At 37.6% G+C, this 14,719-nt stretch overlaps 1 protein-coding gene across 1 annotated transcript in view; it reads left to right on the top strand.

Annotated features, from left to right (window-relative positions):
* The first annotated feature begins 7,038 nt into the window (after positions 1 to 7,038).
* LOC112942350 (potassium voltage-gated channel subfamily KQT member 1-like) overlaps positions 7,039 to 14,719 on the top strand; it is a 468,427-nt gene continuing 460,746 nt past the window's right edge. The window contains exon 1 of the mRNA XM_026033255.1: positions 7,039 to 7,580. Coding sequence (XP_025889040.1) covers positions 7,210 to 7,580 — 371 coding nt within the window. The 5' untranslated portion in view covers positions 7,039 to 7,209. The remainder of the gene's footprint in view (positions 7,581 to 14,719) is intronic.

Below are 14,719 nucleotides of genomic sequence, written 5' to 3'. Positions count from 1 at the left end.
TTAATTTACATCAGCGGCTTAAAAAACAACCACAGTGGCCTTTATCTAAAAAAAAAACAGCACATATGCCCAATTAGAAAATGCACTTTTACAATACTAAATTTTCCTCATTCCCAAGATTTCCAAAAGTGAAATTGCAGTATAACTAGCAAGGTGGCCTACCTTATCACATTAATTTAATCATGGTGCACTATTATGACTTTGCCCAGGGAAGATGGGGCCTGAAATCTTGGAAATGATCAGCCATGACATTCCCAGGATATTAGTTTTAATTATATGGATCTCTTCAACCCTTGAAGGCCAAGCCAGACTACTGTTAAACCAAGCTGAAAGTGAGTGACATACACTTCCCTAACAAAGATAGTCCACAAGTGGCATTGGTGCAGCAACCTTCATATAATAATTAATGTGTTTGAAACATGGTGTAAATATGGAGCAAAATTACCAAAACTGAATGTTTCCTTTTCAGAGTTCCTGTACAGAAAAAAAAAGAACTTATTTGTCTACTCTTTCCACCAGCTCTCTTCTCCCCTGCTTTTCTGTTAGGGGACAAGATAAAGTACCAACAAGATACCAGCTTAACAAACTGAGTCTCACAGTGCATATTCCTCACAAAAAGGTGATATTTATCCTGAAACATTCTTGAACTTGTGTTAAGCCACACAAGTGGCTTAACTTGCTTATCTAAAAGCAACTTGCTTATCACATAAAAATATTTAAAAAGGTGATCTGAATATAGGACATGGCAGCTGAAGGCATAGCAGAGAAAACTGAGAACATGCCGTTTGAAAGAAATTTCACAAAAACAAAGGCTTAACAATGAATAAAAATCACTTTCTTCTGATTGCTGAATTTTTATTTTCTCTGCAATTGCAAAAGTATCATCCTGCCATGAGTTAATACATATGAAGATGTAACAAATTTTAGAACTTCACATGGATTTTAAATATCATTCAGATAGTGGGAAAAAATACATATATGTATTTTATTTATTGTACATATGCAGCCACTGTTCTTGCACAGTATGTATTTACTCCTGGAGAATTTCCACTAAAACCAGTGTAAGGAGTATGAGTATGTGGACCCATTATCTGCTCAGAGCTCTGTCTTTTGCTGATTTGAATCATGTTAAATTTTAGTTTTTTTCTTAAATTTAGGCTGCTTTCCTGTCTTTTTGTTGCTCATCTCTTCCCATCTTGGATAAATTTAGCAATTATAAATAAAGCAATTATAAATAAAGAGGACAAATATAAAACCTAGGAGGTGTTCTCTCTTTTATCATCTTTGCAATGTAAGGTTTTATCTGCAGTTTGTAACCAATGGACCTTCAAGCTCTTAACTCTGCTTTGGAAATGTTCCCTTAAAAATCATTGTTTGTGATACCAGTCCCCAAAAGAAAGAGGTGATTTTTTATTTTTTGTTTCATTTTGGTGAGTGAAAACCTTGATTGTTCTTTTTTTATTTGTGTTTCCTCTAAAGTGTCATGCACTGCTGTCATAGGTTCCCAGGCTGGCCTTGGAATGGATTTGAACAGAGTCTGTCCAAAGTTAAGCGAAATAGACAGCACTATGTCCTTGAGAGAGGGGGATCTCCACTCTTAAAAGTGATTTGTACCTTCTTCTACCCGGCCTCTCTAACAGAGCACTGATCTCACACAGAGATGAATGACCACCAAATAGCACAAATCAGTGAGCATACTTTTAGGATTTCAGTTTTCAGTATTCATAAAAGGTGCCTTATTTTGAAGTGATAAAATCACACAACTCATTGAAACATTTCATATTCTGTAGTACTGTTCTTCACTCACTGTCCTGCCTCCTGTGCTGCCCTAGGCTACCTTGTTACTTCCTTTGCATTCACATGTCTTTTCATCAGAGATGCTTTCCACAGTGACATTTAACATCCCACTACACTGATCTAGTTGTATCTGGTTGTACCAGAACAGTACCCACTGTTCTGGGTACTAGCCTAGAACACTACTTATGAGAATCATTGATTTACATACAAATAAGGACAGGAGATCACCAATATTAACTCAAATGACACAACTTCACAGGCAGTCTACTTTGAGGACCCTGAGAACAGGGACAGGAATTGCTTGCTTTTACCAGGGTTGACCAAGGGAAGCCTAGATCTGTGCACCTTGCTTGCTTGTGGAATTTAGTGGCATGAACCAGAATCATATATGCATGTCACGCTATTTGTACATACCTATGGGAGTTTAACTTAAGTTTTCCTAGTAGTTAAATATAGGTGGTCAAATGCTGTTTTCAGAACAGACATAAACTGGGAAGCCTGGAACTCACTCTACTCTCCAGAGTGCTGAATTCAATTTATGCTGGTGAACATGCTCTGAATGAAAGTAAACCGAAGCATGCTTTCATCATTCAAGAGGTTGCGCTTCCCTCCTGTAGTCATTCTTATAGGCTGAGGGCATCCAAAGGAATTGGGATGTGTGCAATATAACCATAACCGTATGTATACACTGCTCTTATTATTTCCAGACTGAAAAATGCATCAAATGAAGGCATTCTTTCCTCAAAAATATTTTACATTCGTACTATTCTCGTTCTCATAAACAAAAAAGCTAGAGTTACTTTTTTCCCCCCTATTTTTATGGCTAGAGATGGCTGAACAGTTTCTTTAAGGAACCAGTTAAGAACAGAATCAGACAGAGACTTCTTCCAAAAGAAATTTTCAGTCCATATGCTTGTGAACTTGGTGAAATTGCAACAAATAAAAAGGAGTGTTGTGGGAACCAATAGAAAAACTGAAAATTGCTACAGTTTCCCCTGTAATGATCACATCAATTAATTAATTTATTGATTTTATTTCCACCGAATGTGTTCTGAAATGTAAGTTGTAAGATAGCTTATGGGACACTCATTTTCTCTTCATATCACAATTGTTACTAATTTCAGCTTTCTTTTTTTAAGAACTTATTTTCTTTTTTCTTTTTTTTCTTTTTTTTTCTTTTTTTTTCGTTCTAGTGAAACAATCTTTTACTTCCTGTTCCAATAGAGAAAAATCTGCATAGCTTCCATAACAGAAGAGGTCAGTCTTCACTTCGTACAGCAGTTTCATCATGAAAGTAGGAAGATTTACAGAACTGTTAGATAGGGTACTGTATCATATGTTCAGCCTTGTAGATTATCATATTAATATTCAAATAATGTAGCAGTGCCTACATGCATAAAAGGCAGTTTAGCACTTCAAATTATTTCCTATGTAATAAAATGCTACAATTAAACTTATTAGCCAAACTTTGGGGAGTAGATGGATGGAAATCCGGTGTCAGAATCTGCTTTTGTTTGTTTTTAACATATGATCCTTGCAGTGTCATAGCGCAAAGGTCCTGATAATCTTATTTGTCCTCTTTGAAGGAGAATGGCATTCATGGTGCCAATGCTTGTTTGCATGTTGCAAAAGGCAAAATGCTCTGTGGACAGCAAAACTAAGTAACATATTTGCAAAAAGGATATTACTCCACCTTAAATCTCCAGTTCAAAATGAGTGCAGAGAATACTGTCATGTGAACTTGAGGTTCAAGACTATACCCATGCCCAAGATCCCTGATTACCAACATCAAACTTTGGCTTACAGTCAAATTTAATGCTATTGCTTCGCCAGTCTGGGAAGCTCAAGCAGAAAACAAAAACTATCTCTTTACATCTTCCAAACAGCCTGAACAACAAGTTCAAGCCACACATGGTGAAATTCTTCCCACACTTGATCATGGGAAATAAAAGATGCTATAGCTACAGTAGAAAAGTACATGGCATTCAACAATGTGTCCATGTGTTTTAGGAGACCAGCTCTGTAAGTGGAATTCACAAACCTTAAGTAGATTTTTATGAAACCAGGCACTGCATGTAGAAAATTCAGGTCCTCAGAATAGAATTTACTGTGAACAGATGAATGCAGGAAGGGTTTTTTGAAACCATATCTTTTATGTATGGTCCTAAATAAATGGTTTCCAGCCTTTAACTTTCATATTATTCTTTTATGTTTCTGGCATGACTGGCTGATATTTCTTTGAAATATATCCCTTAGAAGAAAGAGTGATTAATATATAAGGAGCAGACTGGTTTGGTCTTATGTTTATTTCATTCTGGGTGCACCATAAACTGAGGATCACAAAGCAGCCAAGGACAAGGTTCTGAAGGGTCCAATTGATAGAGAAGCAAGAAGTGCTAAGACTGAGCAGATTAAAGATATCAGAGAAGAATAAATACCAATAAATTTGTTGTTGTTGTTTTCCAATGGCATGGGAAATATAACTGAGAAATTAAGAAAGTAAGAACTTTCTGGGATAGTCACTGTAAGGAGTGAAAGACACTTCAAAGAGATGAACAATTATGATAATTTTTGAAAAGGCACATAAAATAGTAATATTTCTCCATTGGCAAAAGAAAATAATATACTAATAATGTTATATAAAGTAAAATAATGTAAATTGTGATAGCTTGCTTTCCCTGTCAACTGTGTGACTGTAAAAAAATAAGAAACAACTCATTTGGAATGCTGGCATTTTTGATGTCAGTCCTTCTTCTGTTACAGAAAACCAAAAAGAATAAGGAAGAAAAAAAAAGAAAAAAATAATACCTTCCTTCTTTTAACATGATTAGAATGTTTAACAACAGAACAGAATCAGGAATTTGATGACAGAGGTTCCCTTCCTTCCAAATTAATTTAAAAACAAACAAAAAACAAAGACAAAACAAATAACAAAAAATATCATAGTGGTTCAGAAAAGGCAACAGCAATAGAAATCTTTTTTTTTTTTTTTTTTTTTTTTTTTCCCCCATGAGTTAACGTAAGATGTAAGGAAGTATTGCTTTTGGTTTTGCCAAACATTGGAGACAAAGAACAAACTGGTGAAGCAGCCTGTTTAGACTACTTGATATGAAAGGATGCTGCAAAGCCTTCCACTTTAGCCAACACCTATTTCTCTTCTTTTTTCAGGTTGAGTTAAGAAATGACATTACTAACTATTTACAATTAGCTGTATACCGGTAGGAAAACACAAGGATGGGGAGGAAGGCAATTCTAAGCAAAAGTACACTGTTACTCATGCCTACTGTTTTTGACAACACAAAGAAGCCCAAGCTAAATCCTGCCTTAGCAAAGTAAGCCCGGCTCTTTCTGTGCGTTTTTCCAAGGGAAACCATATAAGGCAGATAACAGGGAGGGACGCTCTGGCAGCAAGGGTGGGACTTGATAAAAAGGCAGGGGAGGGAACGTGGGGGGAGAAAGTTGAGCAGCCAGACTGCCTGCACCTACTCGAGACTGTCATATGGAGCTGAGGGAGCAGCAGCGGGCCAGGAGGACACGCGACAAGAGGGAGGAGGTACTGTTTGCCAAGTGGTTTCATGCTGTTTTTCTGTTCTTTATTTCTGACTCTGAGGAGCTCCACATTTTGATAATGCAGGCTAGCTACTCTCTTTCGAGCATCCTCACTTGCAGCTGCTGGATAGCCAACCTCTGCTACAACCACTTGTAGCTTCAGCACCCAAAAATGAATGATATGGGGTGTAGATACTTCTAATAAGTTTCACTCACATACTTGTAGACTGGTTCAGCTGAAAGGCTTTATGTTTTAAGTTTGCTTAAGTAAAACTTAAGTTTACTGTTTGGACCCTAAAGCTTTTCAATGTTAAGAGAAAGAATGATAAGGAGAAAGAAGTTGTTCTCTGTCAGCTGTGAGATTAATGTAGAAATACATCAATCCATCTTACTAGTACCTGTGGTAAGAAATGAGCTCTTCTGTAACTAATCCACTACTCCATGTAAATTTTCTGAGGAATAACTTGGATTTTGTCAAGTAATTTGGAGGACTTTGTTTGGGAGTACTGAAGGAGCAGTTTTTCTACTTACACATGGAGATCTTCGAGAAACAAGAAACAATGAAAAGTAAGCTTCATTGAAAAGGGAGGATGAAGCATGAAATTCTGTCTTTCTCTAAGTGTTTCTGTTCTGTAGAGACAGAACAGAAGTCAACAGTGAGTCAACATGTGAGTGTGAGTTTCTGACAGAGGTGCTGTCAGCTGCAATGCTTAAGCATGCTGGCTTTTCATTGTGGTTATCACAATACTTTATGATATGACATCACAGCCATAATTTCGACATTAATGTCAGCAGTGTTTTGTGCTTTGAAACTAAATAAAAGCTTTCACAATACCTTCAATGTTTTCCTGTGCATAGCAGTTATCACTTTATCTAAAAGTTTTAAGTAAGGAAGCTCTTCATAGGAAATGAATCAATACAAAAATTGTCACTTCACAAAGCAAACATTTGACAAAATGCTTACTATTGCTAATAATACTTATATATTAGCAGCAATTTAGTTCTGTCTTGCAAAATATATTCTGAGCTTTAAGAGCCTTATTTACTGTTCGGTTTTCCGTAGGTACTTCTTTGAGCCTACCAAAGCTAGCAGCAAATACTAAACTTCTTGAAGAAAACCAAGTATCAGGCCAGAATTCTTTGATCTTTTCCCTTGTAGAAATATTAGTCTCCCAATGAGATTTAGTATGAACAAGATCCTACAATTTATAACTGACAAAAAAATTCTTCCTGAGGATGGTGGACTGCAAGACTGTATACTATGAGGTGACAAGAATAATTCATTCTGATGTTAAAATCTTTCAACAGCATCGATTTTCTAGTCAAGATCTCTTGAGATGTTAGGTGTTTAAATTCCCTATTCACAACATCCACCTAATGTGCTCCAGGGAATAGCAAGTGTATAAATTCCAGGAAATTACTGCAGTTCTACCTCTAATCATGACAATTCAGGAATTGTTTGACTTAATATCATAGGATCAGCTGTCAGGACTGAACTCTGTACTAGTATTGCAGTATTTTATTACTTTTAAGCTTCCTTCTTTAAAATGTAATTTTGAATCTTAATTTCGTATCTTCCTGCATAAGTCTTAACCTCTTTCTTGTTCCAGCATTCAGTTAAGTCTGGCATCCAGCATATGCCAGTTGTCTAATATGTTCTTCTGATTTAATTTCAGAGGCTCTGAGTGACAGCAGGTGACAGGCTGACAGCTCACATTCGTGTCACGAAGCAGTTCCATTATAACTGCAGAAAGTCACCTTATCAGCTACTGGAGAACATCTTGGGCTAGGAGGACATACAATACCCTCTTCTATGATTTTAAATATTGATCAGGACTCCTAATACATATAAGTTGTTACAGAATGTCCTATGGAGAAACTGTTGGGCACCCAATGTATAACCTCTGTGGGCAGGTTCAAAGCTCCAGTTCCCAGCTAAGCAGTCTGGATGGAAATAGGAAGTCTGCAACCTTGCTGGAAGTAAGAGGAAACTTAAACAATATGCATTACTCTTCAGTGGCCTTGGATTCAGACACCACAGTGACTAATGGATCCGGAATTCCCTGTAACACTGAGGAAAGCACGAAGGCTTTAAGACGAAGTGAAATCCACAGGGCCTGCGCAACAAAGTGTTTCTATGACCGTTACTTAGCTAAAACTAGTATGCAAGGAGATGTCTACAACTTCCTGGAAAGGCCTAGTGGATGGAAGTGTTTTATCTATCATTTTACTGTGTAAGTATCCGCATCTTCACGTAATTTTTGGTGTAAGAAATATTTGAAACTGTCCATGGGATCAACAAGTAATCATAGTATTTTAGCTCCAAGGCTGAATACCATCATCACATGAGTGATCTTATTGAAACTAATGAGCTGCTGTATCTATTGACATTTCCAGTGGAGCACCTTTTTTCTTTATTTGATGTTTGTCATCCAAAATACATGTGGTATTTGATATTTCTGAGGTGAGGTCCTATATTATCATAGCAGTTTTTAGTGCTGCTCTAGCTGCCTGACATTTCTCCAGCTTCAGATACTGCAGATTTTTACAGGGAATATTGAAGTTTAGCTGTGATCAGATGTACAAGATATATTTATATTTTATAAGTGTCTTTTGCTCATGCTGAAGTGCAAACCCAAGCAATTTGTTGGCAAATATTTGGTCAGAAGATTATTAATTTGCACTAATTTACAGGAGAGAATAATCATAGAGAATCATTTAAGTCTTTGCTTTTATTGCAAAAAGTCTTTGCTTTTATTATAAAATTAATGTTCTCAAGAAAGGCAGAATGTTGAGATTTTTTTTTTTTTTATCTTGGGTAGGCTTTCCTAAGGCCTGAAAGCATTCTGCAAAAACCAGTAACTGTTACTGGAATCAGGAACTGCCCAGAGAAAAATGCAGAAAAAAATATAGTAATTATATAAATTGAAAATGAATAATAATGCTTCTTTATACTCTTAAGGTATTTTTCTTATTAATATTTGTTTCTTCCTCTAGATTATCTTTGGCTGTTGTAAAAAGATGCTTTGACTTGTTCATTTTTGTCAAGCAAAAGGATAGGACCTCTTTCATGGACTATGCTTATAGAATATAATCATATTTAAGGCATATGTAATTTGTGATATTATCAACAGCAAAATAATTATTTTCCTTAACAGTATAAGAATTTCTAACTAAAATTAAATAATATGTACATTGACATCTATTTTAAAAGTTTTCCTTTAGGAATGCACGAAAAAGAAACTTTTTGAACATAATTTCTGGTGAAAATAAGTTATGTTTTTGCCTTAATTATATTTGTCCTAATAATTGTCGTAATAACTAAAGGGTTTTTTTTAACAAAATATGTACTACATGTTAAAAACAATAACTTTACAGGTTATTAAAAATGTAAAAATTCTTAAGGCAATAAAGTGTTAATCTCAAATATAAGTAATTTTATAGTGAGAGAAAGATGTAATATATTTTAAAAAATATTTTCCATGTTATATCTGTATTTTGGGGGTAACATGTAGAAATAATCTGATGATTTTAATGATTATTATTTTTGTAATAAATCCAATCTTCTCTGCATGTAGCAGAAATTTTAAAAATCTGTCTGTGTAGCCTGAGAGGAATGATTTGCAGCTTCCCTTAGTGGTCTTTTTGTCCTTCATTATAATACAAAGGCCACATAACTTATTTACAAGTTTGTGGGAAATTTCTATCCAAATGAGACTGGAGCCTGATACAAAGAACGTAACTCCTCTTAACAAAAAAAACAAACAAACAAACAAACAAACAAAAACCCAGCAAGGAACAGCAAGTGCTCTAGGATGTAACATTCCTTTCGCATTCTGAAGTTGCAACATAAACTCTCGTCTCATGTAATATTTATAGTGTCCCTGATACCTCAAGTTTCTTCTAGGGGAGTAAACACATGCTTCCTGACTCTATCAGGTATATTAGAAAAGGGAATTATTTTTTGTCTAATTAAATCTGGAATTTGTGTTATTTTAATGGAGTTATTTCAGGTGAAATTTATGACCATTCCTAGAACAAAGTCTCAAGGAGTGACTGGATTTTTTTTGAGAATTCTCCCTCTCATTCTCATTTAGGTAGTTTTCAGATACACTGATAATTGTGAAATACTTGCTCAGAAGTATTTTGGAAGCATAGAAAACCTCAGAAACAGGGTAGAGAGTTGCACTGACAGGTTAGAAGGAGATAAGGGCTTCAGAAACATCTGATATGTGCAATAGCATATATTGATCCCAACCAAACAGTTTCTGCTGTTATTTAAGAACCTTAAGATGCCGGATATCAACATAGGTTAGAGCCCAGCTGCTGGACCATATGGCACTCAATCCAGAAGCAGCAGTGTGTGCCAGGCTTGAATTTGATTTCTAAGCTCAGCTATGCACTTGTTTAAATCCCATCCACATGTCAAGGTGCTATGGAGTGACACTCAGATTTTCTCTCTTGAGGGAGAAATACGATATGCAAGTTTCTTGCTCTTATAAATTGGTGATGAGTTATGTATGGTAATGGCAAATCCACAGCTAAATAACTTATTTTTAAGTGGAGTCTTATTCATGTGATGAGTTTACATTTCTTTGCATATATATATATGTATGTATATATACTTAATTGCAAACAGAATGGCAAATGACTCATAATTTAAAATATTGTGCTCATTTAGTTAAAATACAATGTTCACATGTATATAAAGAGAGTGGGAAAGGATGAGGGCAAATAGTTCTCCTGAGGAAGATTTGACCTCAATTTATATATCAGTTAGCAAAGATAATAAAATAAAAGCAAAATCCAACGTGTGCAACTAACATGCTAGCATGTAAGTGACGGAGAATTTTTATACTTCCAAGTCTTTGGAGACCACTTGTATATTTGCCTATAGACCGAGGATGGAAATAGACTGTTTTTTCTGCCATGTTTTTGGAGTCAAAGAACAAGGAGGAGGGAATAATTTAAGCTTACTGAAAGGAAAAGATTAATGTACACTCACATGCATTTACACATGTAAGTGATGAATGATAATAGGAGAATATTATGGTTTTCCTTATATGCAGGCAAAAGAGTTAATTGCTTGCTTTCACTTGCTAATCTGTTCAGGGAGTTAGTAGCAAGAGCATCTTGCATCCACATAAATCTGTCTTCACCACAGTGCAGCCCTCTATTGAAGATACCTGAAGCTGGGTGGAGTGGCCGACACTCCGGAGGGCTGTGCTGCCATCCAGAGAGCAGGGCAGAGAGGAACCTCATGAGGTTCAACAAGGACAAGTGCAGGGTCCTGCACCTGGGGACAAATAATCCCAGGCATCAGTACAGATTAGAGGTCGACCTGCTGGAGGGCAGCTCCATGGAGAGGGACCTGGGAGTCCTGCTTGACACCAAGTTAACCATGAGTCAGCAGTGTGCCCTTGTGGCCAAGAAGGCCAATGGGATCCTGGCCTGCATGAGGAGGAGTGTTGCCAACAGGTCGAGGGAGGTGATCCTGCCCCTCTACTCAGCTCTGGTGGGACTGCACCTGGAGTACTGTGTGCAGTTCTGGAATCCCCAGTATAAGAGGGATGTGGAGCTCCTCGAGAGGGTCCAGCACAGAGCAACAAAGATGATTAATGGACTGGAACATCTCTTGTATGAGGAAAGACTGACCTGGGCCTGTTCAGCTTGGAGAAGAGAAGGCTGAGAGGGGATATGATTAACATGTATAAATACATGAAGGGAGATTGTAGAGAGGAGGGGACCAAGCTTTTCTCAGTGGTGGCCAGTGACAGGACAAGGGGTAATGAGTGCAAGCTGAAACAAAGGTGGTTCCATCTCCAGGTGAGGAGGAACTTGTTTACTGTGGGGATGATAGAGCCCTGGCACAGTCTGCCCAGGGAGGTTGTGGAGTCTCCTACTCTGGAGGTCTTCAAAACCTGCCTGGAGACCACCCTGTGCCACATGCTCTAGGTGTCCCTGCTTGAGCAGGAAGGTTGGACTAGATGATCTCTAGAGGTCCCTTCCAATCTTGAAGATTCTGTAATTCTGTGATACCCAACAATATATCTTCTTTGGGTAATCTTGTCTGCCAGGGTTTTACAATGATATATTAGCTGCGCTAGCTTGGTCCCAGGAAGAGTCCAGCTGGGGATTTGCACTGGGGCTATTTGGTCCTGTATCTCAGTAAGCACCATGGATCCATATTACTGCACCAGATATGCCCTATTCTTTTCATTCACTGCAATCCAACCCACTTGTCCAGTCTGTATCATCTCTCTGGAACCTCCAGCATCTTCTAATTTTCGTCTTTTCAGCTGCTAGACGACTAAACTAAAAGCAAGCTGAGGAAACCTTGGTGGGAAGTACTTGGACTACGGAGATGGGGACACAGGAGAACCTGGGACAGAAGATTATAATGGATTGGCTCAGAAACTGAGACATTTACAGCGATGCTGACATTGGAGGAAAAGAGATACAAATAGGCTACATCACGAACAAAAAGAAATAGACTCAGACTGGAAGGACAAAGTATCAAGGACTAGCGGCTTTTGGCGATCAGAAGGCTGGCAGGACACAAGGAGCTGCAATTGTGGGACAGCTGAAACTGATCAAGAAGCTCAGAGAGTGCCACTGGGAGGAAGAAGGGATGAGGAGGACAGCTGCAAAGAAAGGAGAAGGAGGAACATGGAATTCATGACGGGAATAGGAACCTTTCACCCATAGGCAACTGGTTTGAATCTGGTCCAAGTCAATAGTGAAGAAGTAATGCCTGTGGGGAGATATCAAAGGAGCTGTTGGTTTTGATCCAATTCTTAGTGAACGGATGTCAGCATCATTGCTGGACTTCGCACAGCTGGAAGTCTTGCTGGCAGTCAATAGAGAAACCACAGGCTGGTTGAGAAGGCAGGCAAGTTCACAGCAAGAAGGAGGCCCATAAGAGAGACTCTTCTATTGTATTCTCAGGCCTGCCACTTTCTTACTGTGTGATGTAGTGAAAGTTCAAGTGAGAACTTGCAGCTGTTCAAAGTTATTTTGTCCTGGTTTGACCACTTGCTTAATGAGTGCTAGACCTTTCTCTCATTTAAAAGTTAGGCCAATCTTTATATCTCATAATCTCCCATTAGATAAGGTGGGTTGATTTTACAGACCATTGCTAAAAATCTGTCTTCAGTTTTCCAGCCCTCACTTACTTTAGCTGTCTGATTTGCTCTTGCCAAATGTTGTTGTCCCTTATATCCTTGTATCACACAGTTCAACTTACTGTTCCAGTAAAGGTAGTCCAGAAACAGAACATGGAAGGTCTTCTGTTGCGTTAGTGAACTTTTGGATACACATACAGAATCCATTAGTATTTTCTTAGTGCTACTAGTGGATCATAGCTGTTAACATTGCATATAACATGCCACAAGTAATTGCAAAGTTGCACTGCAAGTCATCTGTTAAGTACTGCAGATCACCTGGTTTGACTGTGAAACATTTTACAAATGCAAACTGCCTAGCAACAAAGCCTGCTTTCCAGGCTCCCTTTTATTTATAGAGAAACAACTCCTCCAAACGGCGGAGGAGGTCATTCCAGGGAGAATGGTGACAATTTCTGTGAATCATTCCTAGGGGATGCTCTCTCGGGTATATTTTCACAAGAGCTTACCATTGCCGTGAATGCTTCTCCTGCTTATACGTGTGCTGCTTCTGGCACTCATTGGCATTGTAACCTTTAAAAACTAAATTCAACAAGAAGGCAAACCCAATGCAGAGTGGGTAGGTTTTTTTTTCTGTCTTCAGAGCTACATTTTCTCTGTGATTGGGCTGACTGAGCTATCCAGTCCAAGCCAAGACTGTCATGGGATGCGTGAGACCTCTCTGTTTTGCCCCATTTGTGCTGTTGGCTCTGGTACATATGAAATCATGCCCTAAGTTTCCTTTATCCCTGTCTTTCTTCATACTGACTCCCCCACTTTCTTCACACATGCACACACCCAGGCACATTACTTTAGGAGGAGAGTACAGAAGAACATGTTTGAACAGAGGTGACTGGCCAGCTAAGGTTTTTCCTTTTTTTCCTGAAGTCTATATCACCAGGTATAATACAAAAGGAAGAGAGTTCACATTATCGAACTCACTTCTCCACTTTCCTCACATGACTTTTTCTCTTCTGACTTTGCTTTTTCATTTTTTTTTTTTAAATTTCCCTCTACTTCATATTGGGAATGCTGCAATCATGTTCAGTTTATGCATGTGAAGGAGGTGAGACACACTGTTGTCATTCATATTTCATTTTTGAGAGGAAGCAACTGCTGATTGGAATGATATTAAGGGACAAAAATATAAAGACCTAATGGTTCCTTTTAATAACTGTGGGACGCTTGTCTGCATGTGTTTTGGTCCTTCTGATATAGCAGCTCTCAGTTAATGCAACTAAATATATTTAGCAAATGAGCTAGCATAGTGTTCTCCTGCTTCTGTTTTTATCAGTAAATGGAACCTATACTCCATTATTTATAACTGTTTATCTCAAAGGGACTGTCAAATTCCCATCTCTGTCCTTCCCACAATTATCCCTAGAATGCAGGGAGATATTTTCTTTTTTTTCCCAGTGATGTGATTGTAATGTGACCAACGCTAGCAACAACTAAAGTTCAAAGTAGTTTTAAAAATATGACTGCTTTTGAGATTCTGGTTTTGACCTTGATGTCAAAGCATAGCTCTGCACATGATATGCTTTGGATAGGGTAATTTAAGGCCTTTTTTTTGTGTGTGTTCAGGATTCAGGGTGTGTCTTGACAGTATAACAGTAAATTATTTGACCATTTTATATGGAAATTGAACTGATAAGTGTTCTAATTAAGAATTATAGTAGCTTCTTTTCACATATATATCCTTTATGGAAAATAGTGCTATGCTAGTGTCTTGTCTATAAAGACAAACTTCAAGTACTAGAGGGTGAGGGGATTTAAAGAGGAAAAAGGCAAAAATATTAATTTTATTACAGTGGGATGATTCTTTAACTGCCTAGGATTGCATTATTAAGGAGACTAAGTTGCTACTGAAGGCATGCTAATATTAAACACAGTTGTCTTTAGGATTCCGTTAAGTCCTAGTATGGGCTTTACCAAAAATATGCATGAGGTAGTCATTTTTTTTAGCCTGTTTTCCTAAGGAAATGAGGTTTATGCAACCATACTGTCTGAGGGTGTCTGTCTGAAAGTACCTTCCCAAAGACTTTTGAGCCAATTGGCAAGTTTCAGTGAACACTGACAGAGGATGAGACATCTCAGAGATATTAAGTTTCTTCAAGTTTTTTTCTTTTTTTCTTTTAAATAATCTGTAGAATAGTAGAAGAAATATAAATGAATATCTATAGAGATTAAAACATTTCATGGTGAACTCA

The sequence above is a fragment of the Nothoprocta perdicaria genome, unplaced genomic scaffold, assembly GCF_003342845.1.
Source record: "Nothoprocta perdicaria isolate Ctin4 unplaced genomic scaffold, notPer1 scaffold_126, whole genome shotgun sequence".
NCBI lineage: Eukaryota > Metazoa > Chordata > Aves > Tinamiformes > Tinamidae > Nothoprocta > Nothoprocta perdicaria.
This window is presented reverse-complemented; position numbering and strand designations above follow the sequence as displayed.